This window comes from Cyclopterus lumpus, chromosome 11 (genome assembly GCF_009769545.1).
Source record: "Cyclopterus lumpus isolate fCycLum1 chromosome 11, fCycLum1.pri, whole genome shotgun sequence".
Taxonomy (NCBI): Eukaryota; Metazoa; Chordata; class Actinopteri; order Perciformes; family Cyclopteridae; genus Cyclopterus; species Cyclopterus lumpus.
The window spans coordinates 2,206,673-2,219,277 of record NC_046976.1 but is presented as its reverse complement, the minus strand read 5'-3'; the positions used below and the strand labels follow the sequence as shown (position 1 = coordinate 2,219,277).

Sequence of the window (12,605 nt, the reverse complement as noted above, 5' to 3'; positions counted from 1 at the left end):
AAAACAAAAGTAGATATCCAGGAAGTGCATTAAAACCAATATAACAGTTGATTAAAACCGAAAGTTGAAGTTATATAAATTATTAACGTTGTATCAAACACAAATTACAATTTTAATGATCTAACTTAAATCAAACAAAAAAATATGGTCAAAATAAAGAAGTTAAGTTAATCTCAGATTTCAAATCTCATAGATTTCAAATGAAAGACATTTGTTTTCCCCAACCTTGACATATTTTCATACTTTAGATGTTTTTAATAATGACTTGATAATGATTGATAAATGATAAATCATTATTGTATGGCGGGTTGTTCATATTAAACAGTTGTTTAATGTATACTTTCATTCGTTTGTTTTATGTCTCTCTATTCTGTCTGTAGAAGATTACATATGTTTAGGTTAAAAACAGCTCTCCAAAACAAAACGTTCCCCGTGTAGTTTTATTCTGAAAAGGACAACGAAAATCACACTTTCTCATTAAAGCTAGCTTGAGTTTCACTTAATTGGATCGTCAATTAACTTTTTCACTTTGTACCTTACCACACTCAAACTATGATCACAAAGGGGTTTTATTTCTAAGTATGCCTCATCCCTGTGGAATAAAAACAAGAGTCTGTTAAATTACTTCCATATTAATTAATCTAAGAAGACACATTTTCCCCATTATGCGATCATTAATAAACACGTGACTATTTCCAGTTTATTTTCTTGATGATCATTTCAAAACAGGAAACTGGAGGCAGCATGTTTTTTTTAAATTTCAAATGCAGACTTTAATTGTAATCCTAAAATTCTAAACACAAATTTAGATTTTCCGTGCGGTAGAACTATGTGCTTTCATTAACCTCTAAATAAGTTTAATAATACATTAATTAGCCAAGGCTGGTGGAGCATCGCTCCTACCGACACGCAATTAGAGCAATACCACACACACACACACACGTAACAAAAACGTCAGAATATATGCATACATTATTTTTTCTACATTTACAAAAACAGCATTCTCTTTGTGGGTTTGGACAGTTTAGTCTAATATTAAGTTTACTGTCCTGGATCAATTACAAAAGGATCATATGGAAGCACTAACATCTTCAAATTGAAGCTGATATATCAACACCATTTTAAAAGTCTTCGAGGTTTCTAAAACTTCTCCAGTGTTCATGACAAGATACAATATGGAAACAGGGGGAGGACAGTATGATATAACAACTATTTTTGCTTTAAAGTGAAAGAAATATCACAAAAAAACATGTTTAGATTGAGCATAAGCCCTCTCTCACTGATACCCCGGCAGAACTGGAAAAATGTGAAAAATACATTTTAAGTTAAGAAAGATTTACCACGATAGCTTTAAACAAAAATACATAACTGTCTGCTTGAACAGGAGGAGAGTCCCTTCTGAAAGCCCATCCTACTAAATATCAAAACAGACAGGTTTGTTGGGTCAGTGCCACGCTTCCACAGCAGTTCACTTCGCTCTTCTTTACTTGTCTTTCTGGAAATGGAAGAAAGTTTTAATTGAAAGGAGACATGCCAAACACCCAGGGGCAGCTCCAGGGTTATAATAAAGTACAAGTGGACAAGTGGCTCACAATCATTTCTATTTTCTGGATCACATCAGCTCTTACAACCTGCCTTTCTAGCAGGTACACACAGGAGACTGCCATCATTTCTAACGGTGTTGGTATATTGGACTTTAGTTTATAAACCAGGGACATTTCATCCTTCTGGTTTACAAAGACTTTTGGACTTCCTACTGGCTTTCTACATGTTAATATCTGTAGTTTGTTGCCAAAACATGACTATTTAAAAAATTGTACATTTTGTGAACATTACCTTGTCTTGTTGAACAGCCTCATCTGAGCCTGCGTGCAGTGAAAAGATAAAAAGTCAAATTTAGAAATGGAACTTTTTAAATTCAAATGGTGAGACAGCATCAATCTGTCTTGCCGTTTTAAATAATTAAACAGGTGCAGACAATTATTACAGTCAGTATAGCCTTCTTTCTGGATTATTTGTTACCTGAGCTGGTGAAGGTCCAAGAGACGAACTTGATAAGACCGTAGAGCACCAGCGCTACCCCCACCATCGCCATCGAGTCCTCAATGGAGGGGGAGCTGAACCCTGAAAGTAATTCATTTTAAGAGTTACTTAATCCACCAGCACCATCACATAAAGCAGATGTGTCAAAATAATCTAATCTTCATTGAAAATATCTTAAAGAGGATGAGCTTTTCCATTCATGAGTGTGTTCTACTTCTCCGGCCTCTGTTGATAATGATAGATCTTGTTTTTCAACGTTTCACACTATGGCCAGATCGCACATAATGCACCTTGTAAAAAGGACAACGGCATCACATGACTGCGGTGCTTCCTATAAAACCAGGAAAACACAACATATAGTATATTATAATAACCTAAAATCCCAAATAATATCTGGACAGTTTTACATTGATGCACCTGCCTCTAATTCATCCATTACTGCCGATGAGCAATCTCCACCTGTCCTCTACTTAGTTCAAGTTCTTCATCATTACCAATGACATTGAGGGTCACGCTGGCTTGTCGCGGGTCTCCAAGGTGGACAGCCACACAGGTGACCTCCCCTCCTCGGCCCAGGTCCAGCTTCGTTGTGTCGAGCTCCAGCCTGGTGCTCTGGCTATAGGTCCCATCCCAGGCCTGCCTGTGGCCCGTCACGCTGCCTGACCCCAGAGGTCTGGACTTCCCATCGGTGCCTTTAAACTCCCAGCTCAGTTCCATGGAGAGGGGGACAAAGCCGGACGCCTCACACTGGATGGTCAAAGTCTGGCCGGAAACAGTGAGGGGCAGAGGGGACGGGTGGATGGAGAGGGATGGAGGTTCTGGGGAGAAGGGGGAGGAAAAAAGGGAAGAGAGGAAGAGAACTTTAACGACAATCTGGTTAAATGGAATCTAGGTTCTTCTGGAGTTTATGTGCCCTTAATTTCCAGACAGAATAATCTGATCATTTTCAGTGTTGTATGACAGCAGATACTAAACAATAACAGCTTCCCCTTTCCCTCACCGACAACCTCAAGCTCCATCGCCACCTGGGCCACAAGGTAGGGCAGATACACCGTGCAAATGTACATCCCAGAGTGATGCACTTTAGCCTCCGGCAGGATCAGGGACGCATTCCCTTTCTGGTGCAAACCGTCGAAGTCCAGTGTGGCCCCTTCCTCTTGTGCTTTGGCCAAGCGGTCCGCTTTGCCGTCGTAGGCCAGAACCAAGCGTCCATCACCTCGGAACTGGTAGCGCCACTCTACGGCAAAACCAGACCCGGACAGAGGCGAGGAGGGGTCGACCCAGAAGCCGCAATCCAGCAACACTGGTTTCCCGAGTCTGGACTGCACGAAGACGGTTTTACTGGTCACGCTCAGGACCACTGAGGAGACAGAGAGTCAAATCAATTATATTTTGGTGTATTGCATTTCAACCATGTTCTCAACCAGGCTCTCGGTAACAGATCATCATTACCATCATGCTCTTTGGTTGCTGTGGGAGCACGCGTGACAGTGGAAATGGCCAGCTGTCTGTTGAGGCCCTGAAGGGAAGTGGAAAACCAATCAGCCTGCAGGTAAATGGGGCTGGAGGCGGAGTCTGTGAGGGGAGCGACCCATTTGAGGGTGGAAGGCTGCGGCAGGAAGGGGATCATCTCACATCGGGGCTTCTCCACTGAGCCTCTGGGGGGATTGAGAGAGCGGTGGCAGAGAGTGGCAGCTGGGTCTGAGGAGACAGGAGTCAGACGGGTCACATGTGGATCACACATGCAGAGAGATACATACAAGGTCTGATTAAAAAGGTTTTCATTATAATTTGTTTCACCCTTTTCTTGATAACTTCTGAATCAATTACGGAATACCTGGCTGAGAAATTAAAGTTTTAAGCTTGAAAAAAAAGAAAGATTATGAAATTAAGCAACACTAAACCCATATATCTGTATTATTGATGTAATACAAAACAAGAAAGATATGTTTAATTCCATAAAAAAGAAAAAGAAAAGTATAGGATGCAGAGAATACATAGCTAGGGAATTAGGGGATTGCTGCATTTGTGTCAAGTATCTATTTGATGCTCTCCATTTACATTGAAGTTACACAAAATAGTACACACACACATACACACACACACACACACACAAACATACACACATACACACACACACACACACACACACAAACATACACACATACACACACACACATACACACACACACACACATACACACACACACGCTGAATTACACCCAGTGTATATAGAATGCAAAATACACACTCCCTCTCTACGTGCCGGTTTGAACTGACCGGTGATAAAGTAGACCCTGTCGGGGGGGATGTCGGAGGGAGCCGGCTGGGTCTCTGCAGTGTGGCTGTCTGTTCTGATGTGAAGCAGGGATGTCTCCTGATTTGCAGATAAACCTCCTCGACCCGTCTTCTCCTGCACAAACCAGCACTCTAACACCGGACAGCTGCTGCTGCACGCTTTGGAAAACAGATTTAACAAGAAATGAACAATAAAATTAAAAAAAACACTGTGGAACTGTAATATAATAGTCAGATTACACTATATTCTGATAATATAATCCAGAGCATGTTATATTATTCAGTGGCACCGATCCAACTCTTAATATTGACCAATAAACCATTGTGTCTCTAGTATCCTTCCATAACCTTTTATAGAATTGATCTACCATTTATGTAAAATAAGGCATGTTGCAGTAGTTGATGTCACAGGGATACAAACTACAGAGGCAATGACATGCATTAGGGCACTGCATTAATCAAACCCGAACAGACAAAACATTAAAGCAAAGGTAGGACGAGGGAGCCAGAAACGCTGGAGTTGACTGCTTCTCCTACAGAGTTCTGTAGAAAGCTCAGTGTTGTGTTCTTCAGTTGTCTCAGTGGATTAAGTGACTGAGACCTCGAGTTGTTTCCTCTCTTGATGCTGGGCGTTAACAGTGTCGGCCGCCAGAGGGCGCTGCTGCGCTGAACGCTTCGCACCAAGGTCCCCTCTGAAATGTACCCTCATTGAACCTCTGTTCAAGTGTAAAGTACGCGATGGACAGGACACGTGACACCTTATATTACCTGGATGGATGTCAAGCTTAATTCATTCGGCATATGAAGATTCCGACGAACAAGCACATGTAACTATCCTTTAATAGTTTGAAAGTGAAAGTGAGAGTCGTTTTGCACACTTCTCTATTGTCAAGTTATGCTTATAGACATATGTGTTGCTCTAGGTATTGACTTTCTCTCATATTAGTATGCATAAAGGCACATCATATCTGCCATTAACGATATGAGTTCATACAAGAAGGCTGTATTTCGTGTGTACCGTATACCGACAGACATTTTGTATTTATGCTTGAATAAAACACGACAGATAGCCTAGCTCAGCCTACCTTTGATGAAGCAGGTCGCTGCCACCAGGCACAGCTTGCAGATGGTGGAGAAGTTCGTCATGGCCGTGTCTGGTCTCTGCTGTCTGACTGTGCTGCTGTCCACACACAGAGTAGCTGCTGGGCTTCCCCTTCAACTCCGGCTTCTTTTAGTTTCACTTTCACTGTGAACACATCAGCTCACCCTTTCAAAATAAATCTGCCATAATCCACAACTGGCGACATCGTAGGTTAAGTTATAACTGAAAATAAAATTAACTGAAAACTTAAAGACAAGGTTTTGATAAGAACTTAATAATGACAATAATTAAATAGTTCGAACTTTGTAATGTGAAGTTCTTCAGCTCGGCCGCTAGATGGCGCCCTGAGCCACACAATAATGCATCTTTTATTTTCCAGTTGTGTAAATAGTTTGCTTGCCTTTTTTTCTGTGTCTTGTTGTGATTCCATCCCCGTACCCATCTGTGACTGGAGCTCCACACATGAATATTGTTGCTGTGCTTTGACTACCCTTTGTCCTGTAAGCTGTGTGATCTTCACTTTATTGATTTCAAGGATCATAATGAGAGACCATTTTTAAATTCTGTTTCTTGTCAACACATTCTTCATGTAGTGATTCTAGTAGCTACCATGAATTTAATATTTAGTATTCTCCATTGTCTCAGAGACTAAATAGACGTGTCTCTGACCTGTAAAATACAACTAAAACAAAGGGAGAGATTGATATAAATGTAACTACTCCCAAGCATGTTGTTAAATTACTGTTTTTGCATTTGATTATTCTTTATTCGAGTGTAAATGTTGTACATGCATTTATATAAATGTAAAAATATATATAAGCACATTTCTATAATATTATAAAATAAATCCATTAAATTATATTTATTATAAACCACATTACTGTTATCAAAGATCAAAGACACGTTATTAAATTAACTTTGTTCAAAGCTTTTTTGTCACATTTGAGAAGGACATAACTCTGGTCCAACAAATAGTGAGCTGCTCAGAACATGTGTGACAGATGTGGTCTGGGGCAGTGGTTCTCAGCGTTATCTTTGACCGAGACTTGTCCTTTAACTCCCACGTTAAGCAAATCTCAAGGATTGCATTTTTTCATCTACGTAACATTTCAAAAATCAGGCACATCTTGTCTCAAAAAGATGCAGAAAAGCTGGTTCACGCGTTTGTTACTTCCAGACTAGATTACTGCAACTCCTTATTATCAGGCTGCTCTAATAAGTCTCTTAAATCCCTCCAGTTGATCCAGAATGCTGCAGCTCGTGTACTCACAAAAACTAAGAAAATAGATCACATGACTCCTGTATTAGCTGCTCTGCACTGGCTCCCTGTAAAATCAAGAATCACATTTAAAATTCTTCTCCTCACCTACAAAGCCTTGATTGGTGATGCACCATCATATCTTAAGGAGCTTGTAGTACCATATTGCCCCACTAGAGAGCTGCGCTCACTAAATGTGGGGCTACTTGTGGTTCCTAGAGTCCTAAAAAGTAGGATGGGAGCCAGAGCCTTCAGTTATCAAGCTCCTCTTTTATGGAACCAGCTTCCACTTTCAGTCCAGGAGGCAGACACAGTCACCTCATTTAAGAATAGACTTAAGACTTTCCTCTTTAATAGTGCTTATAGTTAGGGCTGAATCAGGTTTGCCCTGGTCCAGCCCCTTGATATGCTGCTATAGGCTTATAGGCTGCTGGGGGATGTTTTAGGATACACTGAGCACCTATCTCCTCTTCTCTCTCTCCTTATGGATGAATTTACATCTCTCCATTGCACCTTATTAACTCTGCTTCCCAAAATAAAAGCACAGGATTTTTTCTAACATTCTTTTAAGAAAAGGTTATCATATGTTTTTCAAGCCGTCACGGGCCACAAAAAAGGACGTGGCGGCCCGCGGGCCTTGTGTTTGACCAGGGGCGTCGTTAGGCCTATTTTAGGGGGGATTTAGCCCTCTCCCCCAACAAAAAAAATGTTCTTCAGCCCCCCCAAATAATTGGCATTATTGGCTTTAAAAGTTTTTATTTTAATTTTTGATTAAATTGTTGTTTCTGATATGGACTCTAACATGCTACATATGTGTGTGCGTTATGTTTTCTCCCCCTTCAAATTACAATCCAATAGCCCATCATCATACTTAACGCTATAATCCCCTGGCACTAGGACCTCCAGGTAGTTACAGAATGTGTCTGTTGGTAGTTGTTAACGAGTGTTACCTGCTTACATTCAGGTTCACCTGTAAGTCCAGGTAGTTACAGAATGTGTCTGTCTGTAGTTGTTAACAAGTGTTACCTGGTTACATTCAGGTTTACCTGTAAGTCCAGGTAGTTACAGAATGTGTCTGTCTGTAGTTGTTAACAAGTGTTACCTGGTTACATTCAGGTTTACCTGTAAGTCCAGGTAGATACAGAATGTGTATGTCTGTAGTTAACGAGTGTTACCTGGTTACATTCAGGTTTACCTGTAAGTCCAGGTAGATACAGAATGTGTCTGTCTGTAGTTAACGAGTGTTACCTGCTTACATTCAGGTTTACTTGAGGCAAATGAAAGAGAAGTTAGAAACTGTCTCCAGTGAGTGAGAGTATGAACGAGCCAATTCGAAATACAAGAAATAACTATCGACATCTCTCTATTCTTTGCGTTAATATAGATTATTATAATATTTTTTTCCATTGAATGATATATTTGACACTGAACTAGTTCATCTTTATCTCAGTGATAGTGTCCAAATGAGCATAAAATATCACTAAGACCCTGAAATTCTTGTGTTATCATATACTGAATGAAGCAAAACTACAAAGCAAAATCACTCTTCTGATTGAACCGATCTATGAACTGTCAGAAACAATGGATATCAGGGGCCCCAAGAAAGATTTACACACATTCACAAGGATGACACTCCCCTTGGGGCTTAGACCCCCTTTCTTGGAATCCTACAAACGCCCCTGTGTTTGACACCTGTGGTATATAGCATTAATACTATGCATCATTAATATAGCTGAGATACTTTGTTTGGCCTTTGGTCTTAAATGTATTTTTAAATAAATATATAAATGTATTTAAATTACTGCTAGCATTATGTGACCTTTAAAGTTGAACTCAAGTGAAAGAAAACAAACATAATCAAAGACTGTTTAAGATGAAGATAATTGAGCTTTTATTTAAGGGATTATTTAAACTAATTATTTGTCTGGTGAACACAAACTACACATAACCTTGTGATAATCAACAAACACAGTACCTGCACTACATAATATAGAGAATAAAAATACCCAACAAAGATCCTTACAGTTTGATGACTGCACATTTTAGGTTTATGTGTCAGGAGAGAAATGGTTCTAAAGCATTTCGTGCTCTGACGTTTCATGGAGACAAACTCAGAAACGGACGACACACTTGAATTTCATCTTGGAATAGTTGTCATAAAAAAAAGGCTTTGGAAAGAAATTTGGTGGTATTTCCAGTTGTGAACATTCAGAACATTCCCTTCCTGTAGCGGTGGATCAGCTCTGACACGTCTTCCTTACACACCTTTATCCAGCCATCCTCCTGCATGTGGTACACTAGACAAACACACACACAAAACACACACGTATTACCACGGATGTACACACAAAGGACGATTTCAGTGCTCACTGACCACGGCTTTATACAGTTCATGGCTCTATCGCATTCAGTCATTTTTTGTATGCATCTATATGAAAAGTATCAGAAGAGACAGACAGGGGAGGAGAGGAGAAAGGGGGCGGGGTTTGAGTTTATAGGTCGACTCAGTGCTTCGACATGTTGTCGCTTTTTGTTTGGTTGCGTTCATTTATTCCTTTTCTTGTGAAGCCTGTGCAGAAGAACGCTTGTAACAGAGTTGATGTGTGTGTGTTTTGGGGTTGCGGGAGAGCCCTTGTTTGTGTGTTCTTGTTGATGTTATTATCTCGGGTCTTGTGCCCCTTGGGTTATTTTATCATCTGTACTGTTGTTCATGTATTTATTTTTTGCCTGAATGTGCATTGATCTCCATGTATTTTGTGCAAAAATACATGTAGGTTTATTGGTCATAAACTGAAGGACTAACTTAATGTTGACCGTATGTTGATATTACATGAAAGGTCAGAGGATCACTAACGGGATTACAATTCAAGCAAAGCTGGGGAGCGTTCTCAGAGTCTACTCACTGTTGACCACCCCTCCAGAGTAGGCGTCCCTGTGTGTCGCGTGAGCGATGCCCCGGCGGCCCAGCTCATACGCCTCCTCCACCGACATGTCATCCCTGTAGCCGCTGTCCACCACACCGTAGGCGAAGCTGCTTCCACAGCCGGTGGAAAACATGGGGCCGGACAGACGCGTCCCTTGGTCGTCCACGTAGTACAGACCAGGGCCCTGGAGGGCACACATGTTATGTACAGGCTCAAAACAACAAGCTATGTTGAGAATGCAACCGTACACTACGTCCCACAACGAGGCAGGACAATAATAAAATAACAGGCACTTTGGGAAATATTTTCAAATCTCGTTTCCAATGAGCTGCTCCATCAATGAGGGTGTACCTGACTCTTTAAGAAATGATTGGCAACTTTAATGCATGTGTTTTGAGATACAGGCCAGCTGGTGGTTTCAGAGCCATGTGGTTAAAAATGTCATGTGTGATATGCAGGCATTATTTAAATATTTTGTGGTTTTAACGTTTTTCTGACCTCCGCCAAAGAGATTATGGTTGTTTATTGTTAAATCTACTGGTCCTATTTTCATGCCACTTGGTGTAAGGGCGTAGCATGGGTCAACAAGGAATCCAATGCTTTCTGGAGCGGATCTGAATCACTGGGCGGATACATTAACTATTTTTCCCTTTCGTTAACATTGGGAGGGGGGGGCATGACCATGGCGGAGGGGGGGTATGACCTTGGCGGAGGTCTGCGCTCTCCGAGGGCCCCTTCCAGTTACCAGAGGTTACATCTGGTGATCCCTGCAAACGTTTTTCACAGTCTCATCCACACAAACCCACAGCTCACCTCGTTGTCCCATCCGCAGATCATGCTTCCCATAGAGAGGCCCATGCCTCTGTAACCCAGCATCATGTTGCACAGCAGCTTGGAGGCAGCAGCCACAGAGATCCTCTGCCTGTTCCTCAGCCTGTACAGCCTTGATGGACGAAATGATCAAACAAATCATGTCAAGACTGCAAGGAAATGCTGCTGATATTCCTCCTGAGTTTATAGGAATACTGACTTTGTAATACTTGTATTTGACTGTGAAAGTGTTTTATGCATGCTTTCATTTAAAAACTAGAATCAGCCCCTCACTGCGTCAACCCGTCATGTTGAAGTTTACATCCATGTCTGTCCAAAATATCACCACTGCATCATTTTATCCTATTAAACATTTGGTGGAGTCTTCATAATTAGCTAAATAATTCTTAGTTATGGTGAAAAAAAAAATGTTGTGAGGTCACAGTGACCTTTGACCACCAAAATCGAATCAGTTTCTCACAAAGATATTTGTGATAAAAATGACTGTAAAGATGAATTCATGTGATTGTGAAATGTAGTTCTTCATTTCAGTTGGACTCAGATGTCCTATGTGGGATTCAAACCCAGGACCCAGGCTTGGGAGTTCCAGTCCTAACCACCGAACCTCTTTGCTCCACTCAAACGGGGACAGCTCAATCAGATCGGAGCTTTCTCCTGTTCCTGTCCTTGACCAGATACTTTACTTGACTGTGCATGCAACTTCCTAACACATTTGACATATCAATACAAGCAGTGTCATACACAGGTGCACAGAACATGAAATGACAAACGGGACTGACAGATCAATATTCAAAACGCTGCATGACTGACCTGCACTCCTTGGCCAGGAGTCTCTCCCAGTACTGGCAGTCAGCGGCGCTGCCCGACATGGTGCCCAGCAGGTAGGGGTTGATCTCTATGACCTTGTTGACGTCGTTGGACGCTGCAGAGCCGTCACACAGGTTAAAGCATGAACTAGCCCAGTGTAGCAGCACATTGGTTACATTGGTTACACATGGTTACTGCATGTTACATTTCAAAGCTCCACACCTCTTTGAGACCTTTGTTCCTTGAGTTGATGAGACTCTTTTTGATATGATGCATGTTGGTGGCGGCTGGGCAATATGACTGACAGCTCCCTCTATAACTCCTTCCTTTCCTTTACAGAAGCTAACACACCACATCACATTCTGTGCAGTCCCACCTTTTCTATCCTTTCCCAAGGCTGCATAAGAAGTAATAACATGCCCACCCAGGTCTTGCCTATTTACCTAAGTAACGGCCTGCTGAGGCTCTGGAGTCCACAGCCACGATGACTCCATGTTTGAACTTGAAGGCCAGGGTGGTCGTACCGTGGTTCAGGTCGATACACACACCACCTTCACGGTTGCAGGATTTGAGAAACCCTGAGGGCTAGAATGAAACCAAAGAAGATCTCAGTGATGAGCATGATGTGTAATGGCACTGTGTGTGTGTGTGTGTGTGTGTGTGTGTGTGTGTGTGTGTGTGTGTGCGTGCTTGCGATAGAATGCGTGATATTACATTTCATGAGACGCAAACAACCGTGCGCCAAACACTGAAACCCACAGACGCGTAAAACAAGTTGAACCACAGCACCGGGTAAGATGCAGAGTATTTATTTTGAAATGATACTCACGTCTACACCCAGAGGTACAGCAAACTCCTGAGTATTGGTCCCGAAACTGTAGTGGTTGGTTCGGTCAACGAGGTGCGTCTGTCCCGCTGGAAGAATCTGTCCACGGAGTTCAGCGTAAGGCGTAAAACCACATACTTGTAAAAGAGCCATGATGTATGAAACTATTTTCTAATTATATTCTACTACAGTTTAGGTGCTACGTTTTCAAAAGTGACGGAGGCGACTGAAGAAGCGTCACGGATAGTTTCCTACACGGGACGAAGAATCCGAAAGTGAAAGGTTCCCAAGCTATTTCATTGTTGTCCGGTCCGGCACGCAAACATGTCAGCTACACGACATCGACCAGTAACTGTGTATGAATACATTTTTCTTATAACTTAAACGGATAATGTATATAAACAGAAATAAAAACAAGACTCTGTGACATTCATCTTACTGTAAATTAAAAAAGATAACTCATCGACCAATAGGAGAGCACTGTGTGTGGCTCGTCATCAGTGTCTACGCAGAAAA

General features: G+C 41.6%; 2 protein-coding genes across 2 annotated transcripts; both read right to left on the bottom strand.

The window, feature by feature from the left end:
- Positions 1-686: 686 nt before the first annotated feature.
- On the bottom strand, positions 687-5,591 carry tapbp.1 (TAP binding protein (tapasin), tandem duplicate 1). Its single transcript, XM_034545888.1, has 8 exons — positions 5,427-5,591; positions 4,324-4,500; positions 3,496-3,744; positions 3,044-3,403; positions 2,538-2,861; positions 2,023-2,124; positions 1,837-1,865; positions 687-1,495 (listed from the first exon to the last, which is right to left on the bottom strand). The coding sequence occupies exons 1-8, from the start codon at positions 5,485-5,487 to the stop codon at positions 1,484-1,486; spliced, it is 1,314 nt and encodes a 437-aa protein (XP_034401779.1). The 5' UTR covers positions 5,488-5,591; the 3' UTR covers positions 687-1,483.
- A 2,977-nt stretch (positions 5,592-8,568) lies between these two features.
- Positions 8,569-12,543, bottom strand: psmb8a (proteasome 20S subunit beta 8A). Its single transcript, XM_034544965.1, has 6 exons — positions 12,093-12,543; positions 11,707-11,848; positions 11,267-11,378; positions 10,439-10,568; positions 9,605-9,809; positions 8,569-8,998 (listed from the first exon to the last, which is right to left on the bottom strand). The coding sequence occupies exons 1-6, from the start codon at positions 12,240-12,242 to the stop codon at positions 8,910-8,912; spliced, it is 828 nt and encodes a 275-aa protein (XP_034400856.1). The 5' UTR covers positions 12,243-12,543; the 3' UTR covers positions 8,569-8,909.
- Between the last annotated feature and the right edge of the window lie 62 nt (positions 12,544-12,605).

Bases quoted from the DNA above. Each gene is read 5' to 3' on its own strand.
- tapbp.1 (XM_034545888.1), bottom strand. From the start codon at position 5,487: ATGACGAACTTCTCCACCATCTGCAAGCTGTGCCTGGTGGCAGCGACC. The intron at 4,501-5,426 runs GTAGGCTGAGCT...TGTTTTCCAAAG, and splicing joins AGCGACCTGCTTCATCAAAG to CGTGCAGCAGCAGCTGTCCG. The intron at 2,125-2,537 runs GTAATGATGAAG...AATTACTTTCAG, and splicing joins CGTGACCCTCAATGTCATTG to GGTTCAGCTCCCCCTCCATT.
- psmb8a (XM_034544965.1), bottom strand. From the start codon at position 12,242: ATGGCTCTTTTACAAGTATGTGGTTTTACGCCTTACGCTGAACTCCGT. The intron at 11,849-12,092 runs GTGAGTATCATT...GTTTCATTCTAG, and splicing joins CTGTACCTCTGGGTGTAGAC to CCCTCAGGGTTTCTCAAATC. The intron at 11,379-11,706 runs GTAAATAGGCAA...ACGGCTCTGCAG, and splicing joins CTCAGCAGGCCGTTACTTAG to CGTCCAACGACGTCAACAAG.